The sequence below is a fragment of the Heteronotia binoei genome, chromosome 1 (genome assembly GCF_032191835.1).
Source record: "Heteronotia binoei isolate CCM8104 ecotype False Entrance Well chromosome 1, APGP_CSIRO_Hbin_v1, whole genome shotgun sequence".
Lineage (NCBI taxonomy): Eukaryota > Metazoa > Chordata > Lepidosauria > Squamata > Gekkonidae > Heteronotia > Heteronotia binoei.
Genome location: NC_083223.1, coordinates 129964386 through 129981301, shown reverse-complemented (window position 1 = coordinate 129981301; position 16916 = coordinate 129964386). Strand labels below are relative to the sequence as shown.

At 40.1% G+C, this 16916-nt stretch overlaps 1 protein-coding gene across 4 annotated transcripts in view; it reads right to left on the bottom strand.

Annotated features, from left to right (window-relative positions):
- The window catches only part of STXBP5 (syntaxin binding protein 5), a 306923-nt gene that overhangs the window by 134118 nt on the left and 155889 nt on the right, over positions 1 to 16916 (bottom strand). For 3 of the 4 annotated variants that reach the window (XM_060240653.1, XM_060240661.1, XM_060240670.1), the window contains exons 8-9: positions 9679 to 9802; positions 6789 to 6867 (exon numbers count right to left, since the gene is read on the bottom strand). In XM_060240653.1, the coding sequence (XP_060096636.1) occupies positions 6789 to 6867; positions 9679 to 9802 (203 nt within the window). Of the gene's footprint in view, positions 1 to 6788; positions 6868 to 9678; positions 9803 to 15962; positions 16083 to 16916 lie in introns of all 4 variants that reach the window. The other variant, XM_060240679.1, reaches the window with a different exon arrangement.

Here is a 16916-nt window from a genome sequence, read left to right as displayed (position 1 = left end):
ACATTTCAAAAGTAAAATGGGACATAACATTTCAAAAGAACCACTGTTCTTCTATTTTATTGTTACAACAGCCAAGGAATTCAGGTAGGGTTGCCACTCTCCAGGTGGGAGGAAGGGGATCTCCTAGTTTGGAGGCCCTGCACCTGCATCAGGGTTATCAGAAAGCGGGGGGGAGTAGTGTCCACTGGGCACTCCATTATACCTTATAAAGACTGGTCCCCATAGGGTATAATGGAGAATTGATCCATGGGTACCTGGCCAGTTTTTTGAGGCAGAGGTACCAAATTTTCAGCATAGCGTCTGCTGCTTCTCCTCAGCTCTCCCCCATAAAGTTTCAAAAAGATTGCTTTGGATCCAATTCTATGAGCCCCAACAAAAGGTGCCCCATTCTCCATTATTTCCAATGAAGGGAAGGCATTTAAAAGGAGTGTTGTCCCTTTAAATGCAATGGCCAGAACTCCCTTCATAGTTTAATCATGGTTGTCACAATCTTGCTCCTGTTTCCCCACCCTGAAAGTCCCCAGATATTTCCTGAGTTGGACCTGGCAACCCTAACAGGAAGGTAGGTTAGGTTGAGAAAAGTGACTTTCCAAAAGTCATCAATAAGTTCCATGGCATGTGGAGATTTGAACCTGGGCCTCGTTAGTTTTAGTCTTGCATACTAATCTTTTTGCCATATTGGTGTCTTAAATTTATACCAGGACTAGAGACTGCTTGGATTCTGATGGTAATTCTAAAATTCTGGGGACCCATCTCATCTATGCAACATTAAATGTGTAAAACTTTTGAAACTGTTTATGACAAATATTTTTAAAATAAGGCCAATTTATAGCACAACAGAGACAGGGCTGATGAGTGGGGGGTGGATGGGAACAAAAGTCCATGTGTATTGGGTTGTCTGAATATCTGTCTTTCACTAAAATATAGTAAGTCTCTAGCCCTTTCTCTGCTTCTGCAACAGAAGGGACAATTTTATTTTAAAATGAAACGTGAATTCAGAAAACCTTAGCACACATATTTGTTCTAATATTATATTAATATAACAATATGCCAACTGAAAAAATGTAATGCCTTCTAAGTCAGAGCAAGGAAGTAACCACTGAGGGGGCAATCTCAATGAAAATGGCTGCCATGTAGGAGGGGGAAATCTGAAATTTCCCAACCACACATCAGCCATCCAGGCTTTATTGTGATCTTTCCCAAAACTTCAGAGTAAAGCATGTTTGAAAGATCAGTGAAGAGCCAGAGAAATCTTGGGAGGTGCACATATGTACCATGGGGGAAAAACCCTTCTTCTGAACAGAAGTCTAAAGCAGATAAATCATGTGGAAGTCATCAGAGGCTGAGGCAAACTACAGTGTTTTCCCTATCCTGAGGTGCTGCTAAGCCCATCAACCAAGCTATTACCGGGCCAAGGCAAGGACCACATACACAGCTTTATTTTCAAGTTTTGATCTCATTCCTTCTCATCCTTATCATGGTCGGAAAGTTAAAACATACTTAATAGTACACAGCAAGACTCTGTTAATATGAACAGCCAAGTTCATAGTTTTCAATTATCTATCACAGGGGTAGCCAGCAGTAACTCTCCAGATGTTTTTTGCCTACAACTCCCATCAGCCCCAGCCAGCATGGCCAAACATTGAAAGCATGATTTTTCCCTCTCTCCTTTACACATATAGTGTGAATGCCTAATAAAAGGTATAGTGATCTGTACTAATCTGTACTAGTGGTTAAAAATGTGAAATAGTGAATACTATTCTGGATTAAACACCACCAACAACCAATACTGTAATTTAAGTATCCTATAGATATAAAAGGCAAGTTATACTGGTGATGACTTGCCTACCCCGCCCCCCCCCCCCCCATTGGCTGAACTGCGTGTTGCTCAATCTCCATGGAGAGCAACCACACCCTCCAGCCCAAGAACAGATGAGGTTTGGGCCACTGGGGAAGATGCTTTTACATCCTATTGGCCCATCTAGCCATGTCCTCCATTTTCCCTCAGTGGCTGTTGCTAGGCAACCATAGTATTCCAAGCTTTGTTTTGACAGTAAAAGGCAGGGGGAGAAGGTCCTTTCCAGGCCTATTTTGACCTTTGAGGGAGAACTCACTGTGGCCAGTCCTGACAAAGGGTTGCCAGCCCCAGGTTGGTGGGAAATTCCTGGAGATTTTGTGGTGGAGTCTAAGGAAGCCAGAGTCTGGGGAGGGGAGAGATCTCAACTCAATATGTCATAGACACCTCCTGGCTGGCATGACTTAACTAGGCCTGGCTGCTTGCTGCTGTTCAGCAGCAGCCTCCCCATAACAAGCCAGTGTGACGCAGCAGTTAGCACTTCAGAGCAGGGTCTGCCAGATCCAGGTTCTTGCTATGCAAGCTGACTGGGTGATTTTGAACCAGTCACAGAATTTCAGCCTAACCTCCCTCTCAAGGTTGTTCTGCACATCAAAAGGGGGAAAGGAGAATGATGTAAGCTGCTTTGGTCCTCATTGTGGAGAAAGACTGGACTTTTCCTAGGTAGGGGCTGCGGAGAGGGGGGAGGAGATGGAAAGCTGAAGTCCAAGGGGCAAATAAAGGTAAGCTGATGGTTGGCTGGGAAGGAGATAGGGCTTCCAACTCCAGGTTGGGAAATTCCTGGCTATTTGAGGAGTGGAGACTGGAAAGGCTGGACCTTGAGGAGGGGTGAGACCTCAGACAGGTACAATGACATAGACTCCACCCTCCAAACCAGCCATTTCCTCCTGGACAAACACTGTTGCCAATCTCCAGGTGAGGGCTGGAGATCACTCCAAATTACAACTACTCTCCAGATGGCAGAGATCAGCTCCCCTGCAGAAAGTGGTTACTCTGTGTCATTATATCCTGCTGAAGTCGCTTTCCTCCTGCTTTTGTTCCCACTGTAGAGAAAGATTGCAACTTTCCTAGGTAGAGGCTGCAGGGGGCGGGAGATGGAAAGCTGAAGTCAGATGTGCATACTCTACGCTATACCATAACAGAACCATGCCAGGCAAAAAAACAAAAACAAAACAACTGATCATGCCACAGGCACATGCTGATGCTAAATGCTGCAAGGCCAAATACGACAGGGAAAGGTGGCAACAATGCACTGTAGACAAAAGTTATGCTGAGCTTCAGCGTCTGTGTGGTCTTTGCCATGCTATAATATCATAGCAAATTGACCCTGAATACCTAAGGCTGTTGTATTTATTCCCACAGTGGGCCTTATTCCTAGTGTAGCTATAATTTCTCTGTGGTTTCTAACAGATCCTGTTTTAGGCTTACTGTTGCAAATGCAACTTTGCTACTGCAAGCATGACAAGTTACACAACAAATGACTTCATCTTTTTAAACAATGTCAATAAAATCAATCCTACTGACCCCAGTGCTTCTCATTCAGCACCACTATATAAGCGGGGCCTTATTTTGTGCTAGATAAAGATACAAGGGTAAATTGAGATAGACTTCTTACCGATTTAACTTATGGTTATTGGGACATGAAGTTTTTATGAACTAAAGCCCCTTCATCAGATATAAGAGGTAGATCCTGTACTGGTCAACATACATGTGTGTAAAGACTAAAATGGCTATAGAAACAAATGTTGACAGGTACGAGTTGACAAACTGAGTAGATATAGTCTACAGCATCAGGATTTGATTCGAAGAAGACAGTTTCCAGAATCTTTGACAGAAGAGGAGGGTTTTTGGGGCAGGATCAACTTGGCAGGAAAGGAGTTGGGAAATCTTCCCCAGCTTCATTTACACAACTCTGAAGACTTATACAGATAGAAAAACTATATAAATATGGAAGCTTATAAACTGAGTGATGAAAAGAAAATGAGAAGTGAGATTTTTTTTTTCTGCTTCACTGCTACTGTTCATCCATAATGAACCTGAGTGGTATCATAATTAGGACAGCCAAAAGGAAGTATTGCATCTTGGGTTGCCAGCCTCCAGGTGGGACTTGGAGATCTCTCAGAATTACAACTGTTGTATACTGCCTCTTTAAGAGGCTATCCCAGCAGATCTCAGACCACGCAGGAGAGTAGAAGGGACTCAATGCTTCTCTTCTCTGTCTCCCTTCTAGTAGCCTGCTGGAGTGTCGGGTCTACTAAAAATCTGCAGAACCAGGCCAGAACAACCCTGGCCTAGAGATCTAGAAACAGCTTAGTTAAGTATAAGACAACATAAGTTCAGAAAATTTTAAAAGGGTATTAAACAGATTCAGGAAGAATGGGTGTAATATGCATGCTCCACCTAATTCCAGATAATCTGAGCTACAAAATTCTACACTAACTGAGAAAAGACCTATGTAGAATACATTACAGTAGTCCAGACTCAATGTCACTATGTCATGGATCCAGGTAGTCAGATAAACCAAATCCAGATAGGGAGTCAGTCTTTCAAACTAAACTTAAGTTGGTGGAAAAAGCATATTTCTGCAGCTGCATCAACTTGCTTTTCTAGCAGTAATGTTGGGTCCAGTATAACCCCTAGGCTTTTAACCCAGTTAGCAAGGGTCAGCTGAACTCTACACAAAGCAGGAAGCACTATGTCATTCAAGAGCTCAGGCTTCCCAACTAGCATTACATCCGCCTTGTCTCAGATGAGTTTCAATTTGTTCACTTTCTGCCATTTAACTACAGCAACCAGGCAGCAGCTCAGGATATCTACCATATTGTCAGGGGCTCTGAATAGAGAGATGCAGAGCTAACTGTCATCAGCATACTGATGACCTCCAGTTTCAGAGCTTTAGGTTGAATAACATGGGGGGGAGAGAGAGATTGGGTTTTGTTTTGTTTTTTGTTGGTGTGAGATTACTTTTTTGTTTGGGGCAAGTAGAAGTACTTTTTTCAGATGAGTACTTTTTGAGAGAGACTGAAGTCACACTTCATTCAGTGAAGATGCCTTGCCCTCCACTCTGAAGAGTCTCAGAGTGGCTTACAATCTCCTTTACCTTCCTCCCCCACAACAGACACCCTATGAGGTGGGTGGGACTGGAGAGGGCTCTCACAGCAGCTGCCTTTTCAAGGACAACCTCTGCCAGAGCTATGGCTGACCCAAAGCCATGCTAGCAGGTGCAAGTGGAGGAGTGGGGAATCAAACCCGGTTCTTCCAAATAAGAGTCCGCACACTTAACCACTACACCAAACTGGGGCTTATTTCCAGATATTTTGTGCCTCATCTATATCTAATGTATATAGTTCACCTCAGGGGTGGAATTTTAGCAAGAGCTCCTTTGCATATTAGGCCACACCCCCTGATGTAGCCAATCCTCCAAGAGCTTACAAGACTCTTTTTTGTAAGCTCTTAGAGAATTGGCTACATCAGGAGTGTGTGGCCTAATATGCAAAGGAGCTCCTGCTAGAATTCCAGCCCTGGTGCACCTCAGTATTCTGCCTAGGTCTCTTAGCTGGGGAGTCTCTGATTCTTCTTGTTATGTGAGTTCTTTTCATCATATCTTACTTCAATATGCACAGTATAAATCATAAATTAAGTAAAATCTATCCTTTGATAATCTTGTCCCTTTTCTTCTCCTAAGGAACAATTACTATTCTATGCATGGTATCAGGAAGGCAAATGTTTTGTTGTAGATATCTGGTTTGCATCAGGGTCATGCAAGGAGGCCCAGATATAGTCTTTGTCTGGGAGCCCATGGTGATAGTTCCGGGGACAGCTTTTATTTTGTTTCAAACTTTATTTCTGAATGCTATGTGCAAGTGTTTAGGAGTAACTGAGGAGATATACTGGAAACTAATGGTACATCCCCTCTCCCCATTCTCAGACACTTCAAGCATTTAATGCCTTTGCTTTCTTTGAATCCAGTGGTGGGAAGATAATTATTCTGGTGGTCAAATGGCTCCAACTGAAATTATTTCCCCCACCCAGACACTATGAAGGGAGACAAGATTATGAGGGGGCAAAATCCTTAAATCCTTGTGCCATCTTGGACTAAGGGAGAAAGTAGGATTTGGGTCGGATGCTGTCATGTTTGCATTTCCAACCCCAAACTCCAGCCCCCAACACTTCAGAATATCATTAACTAAATCCAGTCAATTTCATCAACACTGATGTTTTTTCTATTTTTATTAGACTTTGTCTGCACTAAATTCACAAACCAGTAAAGACTTCTGTAGAGATAGGAAAGACCAGTACCAGTAGTTACAGTAACTGGTTTTGGGAAAATATCAGTAATGAACAGATTTGCAGTGATAGCAAAAGTGGCATCATTTAATAATATGTTCTCTATTTCCAAGAGATCAACAACCAAAAAAAATGCCATCTCATCAACTCAGGTAAGAATTCACTTTTTTTTCTGAAAGAAAGTCATCAGACAGAATTCTGCAAGATGCCTTCACTTACACAAATCATTGGCATTATTTGTATCATGTATAGAGTTACAGATTTGAATTGTAATCTGCTTTGGCAGCCAATTTTGTTCAAAAGCAAAGTATAAAACCAAAAACAATGAGCAATATTTCCCCATATTACAGGGGTTAACCTGCTATGCAGCACTTCCACCATCTATTTTTGGGTACCACATTTTGCAACCCTACTAACTGGCACAGCGCCACTTTATTTTTAGAAAGAATAATTTTAATCTAAGTTGTATAACATTGTTTTACAAACATTACAGTGATTTTAGTTGCCTTTTCATTCTAGTAGGTGAAATCTCTGAAGTGTACATATCTTTTGAGTGAAGGCTGTATGAAAGACAAGGTGTGAAAGTGCATTTTTATTTACTGCAAGCAACCACAACAGAAATAAAAAATAGTATCACAGCTCTTACCCAGCTCTTGTAGTTTTATATTCCACTTTAAGAATAGGTTTACAAGGCTCTGGCTTCTTTCCATCTTTTACCTGCTTCCCTAAAACAAAATATTTTCTCATTTACGTTCAAATACAAATGTTGATTTTGAACACTACATCAAAATCTTAGGAATATACCCATCACTTATAAAACTCATATATATGTAATATCTTGCTGCTTTAAACAGAATTAAACACAAGTAATTCACCCATACTGCTTACAAATGGTTCATTTTTTTCTGAAATAGAATCAATCCTATGTAGTCTTAGCTGTAGGTAACTAGGTGGAATTTATTTCCAAGTAAATATAAATAGGAACAAAGTGAAAAACCATGAAGAATACCCCATAAACATTTCAATAATGGAATTGGGAAAAGAAACTTGTTAATTAGGCTTTCTGTCGAGAGACCCTATTTCATTGAGCTTAAAAGCTCTTCACTTGATTCTCCTCCTCACTATAGCCTCCCTAACCACATATTTTGTCCACAACAGTCTTCCAGCCCCCAGTAATGCCTTTATAGGGGGCTGAGGAAGCAGCTGGGTAAAGGTGAAATAACATTTGCTTCTGCCACAAAGCATTTTTACATTTGTTCAGGTTTCTATTTGGTATAGAAAAAACAAATACAATAAAGTTTCCATTCTTACAAAACTCACCTCTTCAGTACAAATGTACTTAAAATTAACTGAACAGCATAATTACCATTTATAATTATTTCATTTGCATCAATAGTAAAAGTTCTTTCACAATCCACAATCTAATTATGATATGGAGTCCACTTTGAATTTCTAAAAAGCTAGAGACAAGTTTGGCAATACAAAAATGCAAGGCAAGTCGAACAAAATCTAACTGCTCTACTTTTACATCACTGCACAAGTCTATTAAGATGTCTCTAGAGAAGCCTATCTGTAGACGCAGGAAAACATCATTGTAAGCGTCTGTTCACACTTTTAATGATGGGCAAAATCATTTCCTCAGGCCGCTTGTGTTAGTGGAGTCCCTATGACAGAAGGAGCAAGAGAAAGTGATTTCATCCCCTCTCCAGCCTCCCAGCCAGCCACTGTGACTGTTTCTCCACATGGTCCAGCAACTCTGGGACTAATCTTTCTTGAGGCTGAAAATGTCTGCTTCAGGGAAGACAAAACCAGAAAGACTGGGGATCCTTTCATAGACCTTACACTGGACAGAACTAACCTTGAAATGAAATAGCCAGGAAAATAGCAATAACTGTTGGAGAACTCTTGGATAACCTTGAGACAGGCATACACACTCAGCCTAACTTACCTCATAGGGTGGTTGTGATAAAATGGAAGAGAGCAGAATTATGTAAGCTGCTTTGGATCCTCATTGGGGGAGGTATAAATAATAAATACACAACCTAAAATTCTGAATTTTTTGTAAATATTGTGAGGATTCTGAAACTAACACAGCCCTCCCTGTGAAGCTCTATATCCCAGTATTTCAAGCAACAATGGCAACATGGAGACAGGGTGGTCCAAACCTCTCCCCTTCTTCTTCTCCATGGGCAACACAGCTGGAAGATAGAAAAGCAGTACACATTTCCTCCTGGCACCCTGAATGGAGTTATTAAGAAGAAGATATTGGATTTATATCCCACCCTCCACTCTGAATTTCAGAGCCTCAGAGTGGCTCACAATCTTCTTTACCTTCCTCCCCCATAACAGACACCCTGTGAGGTGGGTGGAGCTGAGAGGACTCTCATAGCAGCTGCCCTTTCAAGGACAACCTCTGCCAGAGCTATGGCTAACTCAAGATCATTCCAGCAAGTGCAAGTGGAGGAGTGGGGAATCAAACCTGGTTCTCCCAGATAAGAGTCAGCACACTTAACCACTACACCAAACTGGCTCTCGTATGACATTCAAAGACCAAAAAGCTGAGTTAATACATTTTTCCACCTACCCTACACTAATTAAATAAAATCTCCAGAATAAGTATACTGGAAATGTGAAATGAAAAAATCAGATTCTTATGCACATGTGATAGACATGTCCATTTAGTAAAATATTTTGGAAACAAATATTAAATTGCATGACAGCATGTACAATACCAAGGCAAGGAAGATCCTCTTGTTAGGTCTTTTAATGGTACAAGTTTCATTAATACACAGAAGCAGACCTTTAGATTTATTTTCTGCTGCAAAAGTGATTGTTGCCAAAAGCTGGAAATGTTAAATGTGTGGATATTAGGTCTTAGCTCTTTGAAGTTTGGCAAATAGTAAAACCAAAATTAACTAAGTTAAAATGTTAAAATGTTTTTATTGTATTTTTATTGTATTTTATTGTTTTTATAAGTTTAATGTTTTTATATTGTTAAATTTAAAGGTTTTATCTATTATTGTATGTTTTTATAAAGTGTTGTTAGCCGCCCTGAGCCTGCCGAGGTGGGGAGGGCGGGATAGAAATAAAATTTATTATTATATTATTATTATTATTTTATCATATGTTGTACTCCACCCTGAGCCCTGCGGAGAATGGGCAGAACAGAAATATACTAAAACAAACAAACAAACTGAAAGACAAGTTTAAAAAGTAAACACCCCTTTCCCCTAACCACTTGGAACCTTACTTTATTTACTGTCTTCAAATTTATAACTTCTGGTGTAAGGAACTACAATTACCTGTTGATTTGTACATTTGTGCATGGCACTGAAACCATACTTATGATGAAAAGTTCTAAAGGAGTTTATGTTCTTAAGCACTTGCATGAAGGCTGGTGATTTGGAGGAATGCAGCCAATGGGAAAAAAGGAACAAATAAATATTATTTGGAAGTGGGTTGTGTAATTTCAAAATGGATGTGCATCATATTTTATATCTTCAATACGTTATGCTTACAGATTGATTTGCACTTACCATGTGGAGTGATTGTCTGCAATGGCTTAGTAGGATTCTTTACATTCCATATAGTCAAAGTACCATCCGAATGGCTACAAATAAATTGTTTTCCTTCATGGTGCCAAGCTACAGAATGGATTGCCTGTACATGGAAAAATTACAATGTATTCATATTATTAATAGAAACAATTAAAAACAAACCTACTGACACAAATGCAGCAGTGAAAATTACTCCAGCAATATAGGCACCATGGTGAGTAGTGCTCTTAACCAGTCAATAGGAACTGCAGTCCAAGGAGCTGGAGTTAATATTCGGTCAACTAAAATTTAGATGAAAGAGTGTCCAGAGGAGGGCAACAAAGATGGTGAGGGGTCTGCAGACCAAGTTTTATGAGGAAAGGCTGAAGGAACTTGGTATGTTTAAACTGGAGAGGAGACAACTGAGAGGACATATGATCACCATCTTCAAGTACTTGAAGGGCTGACATATACAGGATGGTGTGGAGTTGTTTTCTGTGGCCCCAGAACCAATCGGTTGAAATTAAATCAAGAGTTTCCAGCTAAACATTAGGAAGAACTTCCTGATAGAGTGGTTCCTCGATGGAACAGGCTTCCTTGGGAGGTGATGGGCTCTCCTTTTTTGGAGCTTTTTTTGGAACAGGCTTCCTTGGGAGGCTAGATGGCCATCTGATGGCAATGCTGATTAGGCAGATCATGAGAATGACAGCATGAAGAGTTGCATTAGTGTTTAGTGGCCCTTTCTTACATGCCCAGGGAAATGCTGATTGCCACTCTGAGATCAGGCAGAAATTTTTCTCCAGGCCAGTTTTGCTAGGAATCCTGGAGTTTGGGGGTGGGTGGGGTTTTTGTTTTTTTTTTGGGGGGGGGGGTTTGCCATCTTCTGGGCTTGGAGCAGGTGTCACTGGAAATGTGGGGGTGAGGTATTTGTGAATTCCCTGCATTGTGTAGGAGGTTGGACTAGATGACCCTGGAGGTCGCTTCCAACCCTATGATTCTATGATATCATATCTTTCAAGTTCTCTATCTGGATAATCACCTTGTACATTGCCTAGAGCCCAGCATCAGCCAGGATGAGGTGACTCATAAATTAACGACAACAGAGAGTAAAATGGGGTTACAATATTTCAGCATGGTTTGCTGGGTCTAGTGTACAATTAAATTGCAATAGCATGTTGTCTTTATATACAAAAACGCTGTCCATTAAAGTTTCCCCCCGTCTGTATGAAGTTTAAAATCAGAAATCCAATCTCCCATGGTTGATCATTAATATTTAAATCAGTGCATATTTTTCTAAATAAGCATTCTTGTTCATTTGAAAGACTTGAAAAGTCTTATACTTATGAATCTACCTCAGTTATCAATCCTGGTCTTTGAGAATTATATCAGGCCCAGATTCAGAACCTAAACCTTAGCAATTCTCACTGGAGGATTCCCAGTGCAGTGGGGTAGGTAGAAATCCTTTGGAGTGGTGTGTCTTCCCCAGAAATAACCACATATTTCTAGTTAAATTTAATATAAGTAGTTATGCACATAGAGTCTAAAAAGAAATAGCTTTACTTACTTACATACAGCAGTTCAACTCATATTATATCTAAGGACTCTTTTTGTAGGAAAATCCCAGCAGGAAACCATTTGCATCTTAGGCCACACCCCTGACATCACTATTGTTTGCACAGGGCTTTTTTGTAGAAAAAGCTCAGCAGAAACTCATTTGCATATTAGGCCACCCACCCTGACATCAAGCCAGATAAAACTGCGTTCCTGTGTGTTCCTGTTCAAAAAAAGCCCTATTTCTACCCCAACCCAAATTCTAATGTATGTTGTGGTAGAAACATTCTACAAAAACAAAAATATTTGTGATGGTAGATTGTGGTGGTAGATTTGTGGTGTTTCATGGTACTAAAACATCCAAAAACTTGAAAACATGAGGCAGAATGTTTCTCCTCCATAGATTCACCTCTTCCCGATATGTCTCAAGCAAAACTATACATTTTAAACAAAGATTAAAATAAAAACCATGTTTGGAATTTAAGAATCAGATTATTGACAAGTTTTCATGAATTAAAAAACATATTAAATTAATTAATATTTTAATTTTTTGTATCTTGTGGAATTTTCTACTCCTTTTACCCCCAAAATGAAGTTTAAAAAAAAATTAGCTTCATGGAAAAATGCACAGATTTCTGTTATTTTCTACCCCAAATGTGTACAGAAAGTAAACTGTGAATGGTAATTGGCTGTATTTTGAGGACATGAATATATTCAATTCTCAACATAGCCCCATCTGTGGATACTAAAACCCAGAGCTTGGAACCATGAGCAGATGAGACAGATCTTTCAACAAACCTGAGAAAAGCTCCAGATTTGCAGAAAAACCTGAAATCTAAAAAGGAATACATCAAAGGTTAGAACCTGGCAAAATAACAGAAGCAACACATGTACCTTTAAGAAATGGATGCCCTCTGAGATATCAGCAGTTACTGTGGGAGTTGCTAAGTAACCACAACTGTATTACTAGCCTTCAGGCATTGGTTTCTACCAATAAAAGGCAAGGCGAAAGCGAGGAGGGCAGGAATCATTCCAAGGCAATCTACCTCTGTTCTCCTTTCTCTTGCTTTGGATGGAGGACTCCTCAGGACCATACTCATCAGCTGCTATGCAATATGCAAAACTCATCCAGGAGCAATGATGGCTATGACTTAATGCCACACAGTTTGCCTGAATTCAGCAGCAGCCTCTACTAACATTGTGTGACTTGGCTAAGTCTGGCAGTAGCCACCACATAAAAGCACCTTGCTACTTTATGACCTCTGCAACGCAGATCTTTTTCCCAGGGGGAGAGGAAGAGAAAAGCTGAGTGTCAGTATGGTGTATTGGTTATAGTGTCAGATTAGAATCTGAAAGATCCTGGTTCAGATCATAACTGTAACATGGAAGCTTACTGGGTCACCTTGGGCCAATCATTCACTCTAAGCCTAGTCTACCTCACAGGGTTGTTGTGAGGATAAAATGGAGTAGAGAATGATGTAAGCTGAATTCCCCATTGTGCAGAAAGTGGGCATAAATGAGGTTTAAAAAAGAAGCTGAAGACCAGGGGAAGCAAAAAAAGAAAGGTTGTCTGGTGAGTGGGAATGAGAGTAGGAAGCAGTGAAAAGCAAAAGTATATAGGGCTGGCAGAAAGAAAAAAAGGAAACAGTGTGGAGAACAGGGGGAAATGAAGTGACCCCCACAAATTCTTGTGGGTTCCCATTTGTTGATCACTACACATGGCAATGCCTTAAGGGGAAATGAAGTGACCCACATAAATTCTTGTGGGTTCCCATTTGTTGATCACTACACATGGCAATGCCTTAAGCGGACGAAGTTGTAAAGTCATTTCTATAGGCATTCTGCCCCCCAAAACACACAACCTAGGTAGCTAGTTCACCCTGAAGTTATTTAAAGTCACTAAATATAAGTGTAATTGTTTGGAACCATTTTCATATAACAAATGCAAGCACATAGTACAGCTGTGCTAATCAGGGAAAACAAAACTTTATTTACAATTTCTTTTATTTTTTAAATTTCGAACACTCATGTCTTAATTTAAATCTTACTCCTATATCAACTTCTGTTGTTGCTACACATGGCTTATTTGCTTACACTGTTGATTAAAAATTCATATAATTGTACTAATGTAATTGTCTAGGATGTTATTTTGGTCCTCAAATGTACTTTATTCTAAGATTCTCTCAGCCTGTAAAATAAATTTTACAATTCTGCTATCATAAATATAATGTGCAGATAGCTTTCCAATTCTTTCTAGCATCATTTATTTCTGAAGTTTGACATGCAAATTACGTTAGTTATATAATCATTTGTCAAGTTCCTAGCTGATATTTTTTTAAAAAAAGCTTTACTCGAGCAACAGACATTTATAAGAAAAAAAATAACTTGCAACTTGGCAGTAAAAATTTACTAATGTGGTAGAGAATGAAGTAGAGTGATTCTTGATGACTAGGGATTCCGCAAATTAAGAGGTGAATATTTTCCACAGCCAAACATACTGTGTTCAGCTGTTTCAAACAGAGTTCTGAGCTGACTACCGAATCTGTTCAGCTCTTGAACAAACTTGCACAGCTGCTGAAGAGAAACAGCTTCCCAAATTTCTTCCCAATTCCCCACCTTGAAGGGACCTAGCAAGGTGTTTGGAGGCAGACATCAAAAGTCAACTTTCAGCTATGCTTGTCCCATCTGTTTTCCACTTCACCACCCAAGCTTCTCTCTCTATTCCAGCAAGGCAGGAACACAGGGAGAAGTTTGAAGTGGGGAGAGATCAACTTCTTTTGCCCTCTGCACCAAACAGATCTCTTTTGTCCTCTGCTGCCCAAGCTGTTTTAGAGGCGGGGGCAAATCCCTCCTACCATGGATCGCAAAGTGTGGAGAACAAAGTCTGAGTCCTGTGGCACCTTTAAGACTAACAAGGTTTTATTCTGGGTATAAACTTCCATGCGCATGCATACTTCTTCAGAGCACACAAAAGCTTATACATAGAATAAAATTTTGTTGGTTTTAAAGGTGCCACGGGACTCAAAACTTTGTTCTGCTGCTTCAAACCAACATATCAACCACCCTGAATCTATCTGCAAAGTATGGAAACATACTGCTGTTGCTCTCTGCAGCTCATAAATCAGTTTTGAGTGGAGATGAAAGAAACATTTTCTCCCCTCCACTCAAAACTAGCAAAATAAGCTGGCAACTTGGGGGGAGGGGTAGAAGTGAAGAAATGATCCCCTTCCTCCACCCTGACACCATAAACTTAGAGCTTGGGCTTCAGAGAATAGAAGCAGATCTCTCCAAAAGCAAATTGCCAGTTGTGAGGGGAGGGGATATCTAGTCCTTTTCTCAACCCATGCTCTTGGAGGAAGGGAGTGGATTGCTTCCCTCCCTGCTCCATCAGTCTCTCAGCTAGTGCTGCAGAGGATAGAAGTAGATAACTCCTCTTTTCCTCAGCCCGAGCTGTTAGGTGAAGAAAAAAAAAATCCTTCTGTTCTTCCCAGCCAAATCCTACAGCTTCAGCTGCAGCCCAACTTTAGGATGGGGGGGGGGGGGAGGAAGGGCAATCGTTTGAGCTTCTGACACTCTCCCCCCCCAAAAAAAATTGCCTTCCAAAGATGCAGCAAACATAACAGGCTGAGAGATCAGAAGAATCTAACTTGCAACTGATCACTGCAATCTACTGACAGTTACAACAATTGAAAATCAGTTATATGAGAATCTTTCTCCATCAACTAGCATCTTCCTTGCCCACCACTGACACAAGTGGAAGCACATCAGTCAGCATCCCTTAAACACAATCTTAATCCCCCCCCCAAAAAAAAAAATTAATTTCTGTGCTAATCAGACATTCTGCTCTCTATTTATAAAATGTAAGCCCCGTCTCTCCAGATACGTGCTGACGCATACATAACAGCAATGCACTCTTCCCCATGTGGATAACCACATCTACACAATGGGGCCGGTCTCAATGCCAATGTAAGGTTCTGTACACACACACACACACACACAAATTCCCTGGTTTGCTAAAAATTCAGATTTTCAGAAGACTAATTTTAGGATGACTCCCCCAAACCTTTACCAGTGACACCTGCGTGGACACAGACTTTCAGAAAGCAAACTGCTAGAATTCAGGCAGTATTTGGAGTTGCCATAGCAATCCCAAAATCACATATAAAAATTAGCATTTGTCAGGCAGCTAACACAAAGGGGAGCTGGCTGTCAGCACTAGGAGAAGGAGACAGTGAGCTGGAGCCCAAGATGAGCTGATGAGGAAACGTGGTTTGCCTTCCCCATGTCTTCATAGGCACCCCCCCACCCTCATTTATTACTGAAGGCAAGCATTTTAAAGTAGAGAATAATCACCTTCTAAACTGTGTTACTATTTTCTAACCCATAATTTATTGGAGGACTGTGGGTCTGAATACTTTGGCATCTGCCAACTTAATTTTACTTATTTAAAACATCTGTAAACTTATGAGAGCTTCAGATGAGAGGTGCGCTACATGAATTGTTACTTTTTGCTATCTTTTAAAGTTCTGTACAACAGCAGAGCAAAGCTCCAACTTGTATTGCATGGACTCATTATTAAATTCAACTTTTTCCCCTTTCAAATACAGAAATTAGAAAGACTTTTAGGAAAAACCCTGTCCAATCTAATCCTGAGGACTGCATATATGCTTCAATCAGGATACTAAAGATTTACTTCAGTACTATGAACTCCTAACCTAATATTACTCACTAACCTTTGGGTGTAGGACAAATTCCAGTCTTGGGATACTGCAGAGGGCCATATTAGTGACATCACACACCAAAAATAGGCGTCTGCCTCCTGAATGGACTGAAGACTCTTGTCATGAGATGCCCTAAAAAAGGAAAATATTTTCTCTCTTTTACTGATTGCTGCCTTAAGTCTCTAATATGCTCCTTGTTTTAGAGTTACCATGGTTACCAGCAAAGTATCTTTATAAAAACTACCAATTGGTTTCCATCTTTAGATGTCATTCTGACTAAACAAGCTGAGAATTATTTACTTTCTTGGTAGCCATAATGGTTTCAATACAATTACAGTGAGTTTGTAATTTTTTTTGATGAAAATTTTAAGTTCAAAGGCTGTTCCTTTGGTAGAGGAACAGGGACACAAAATCCAATAGAAAAAGTTACATACATCCTAACAAATATCAGTTGTAAGGTTATTATTTTACTGCTCTAGTTTACAATGGGATTGTATGGTATTACATCCAACGTGTGTTACAAAAAATGTATTTACATTGACATAGAGCTAGTTTCAGAATATAAATTACAGTTCCACAGACTAACCTGCATTTTTATGTTTTATCTTATCTCTCTTTCCTAAAATAGGATATGGTCTTCTGCATCCTAGTGAAGAAATAACATTAATAAAGTCATATAAATTATTCCCTAAAATTTTGCTCTGTGTTCTAACTTTATGCAACCTACAGTCTTCCCTCTAAGCTGAGTTCATGTGAGCTAGCTCAGTTTTTTAGCCTCCGGCTCACACATTTTTGTCTTAGCTCAGCCTGCTCAGGAAGGATGGCCCCTGAGCACACTAATTTACGCAGCTGCTCACAACTTTAATGCCGGTAGCTCACAAAGTAGAACTTTTGTTCACAAGACTCCACAGCTTAGAGGAAACATTTTGATTACTTTAAACCAAGATATTGACAATTTACAGATTA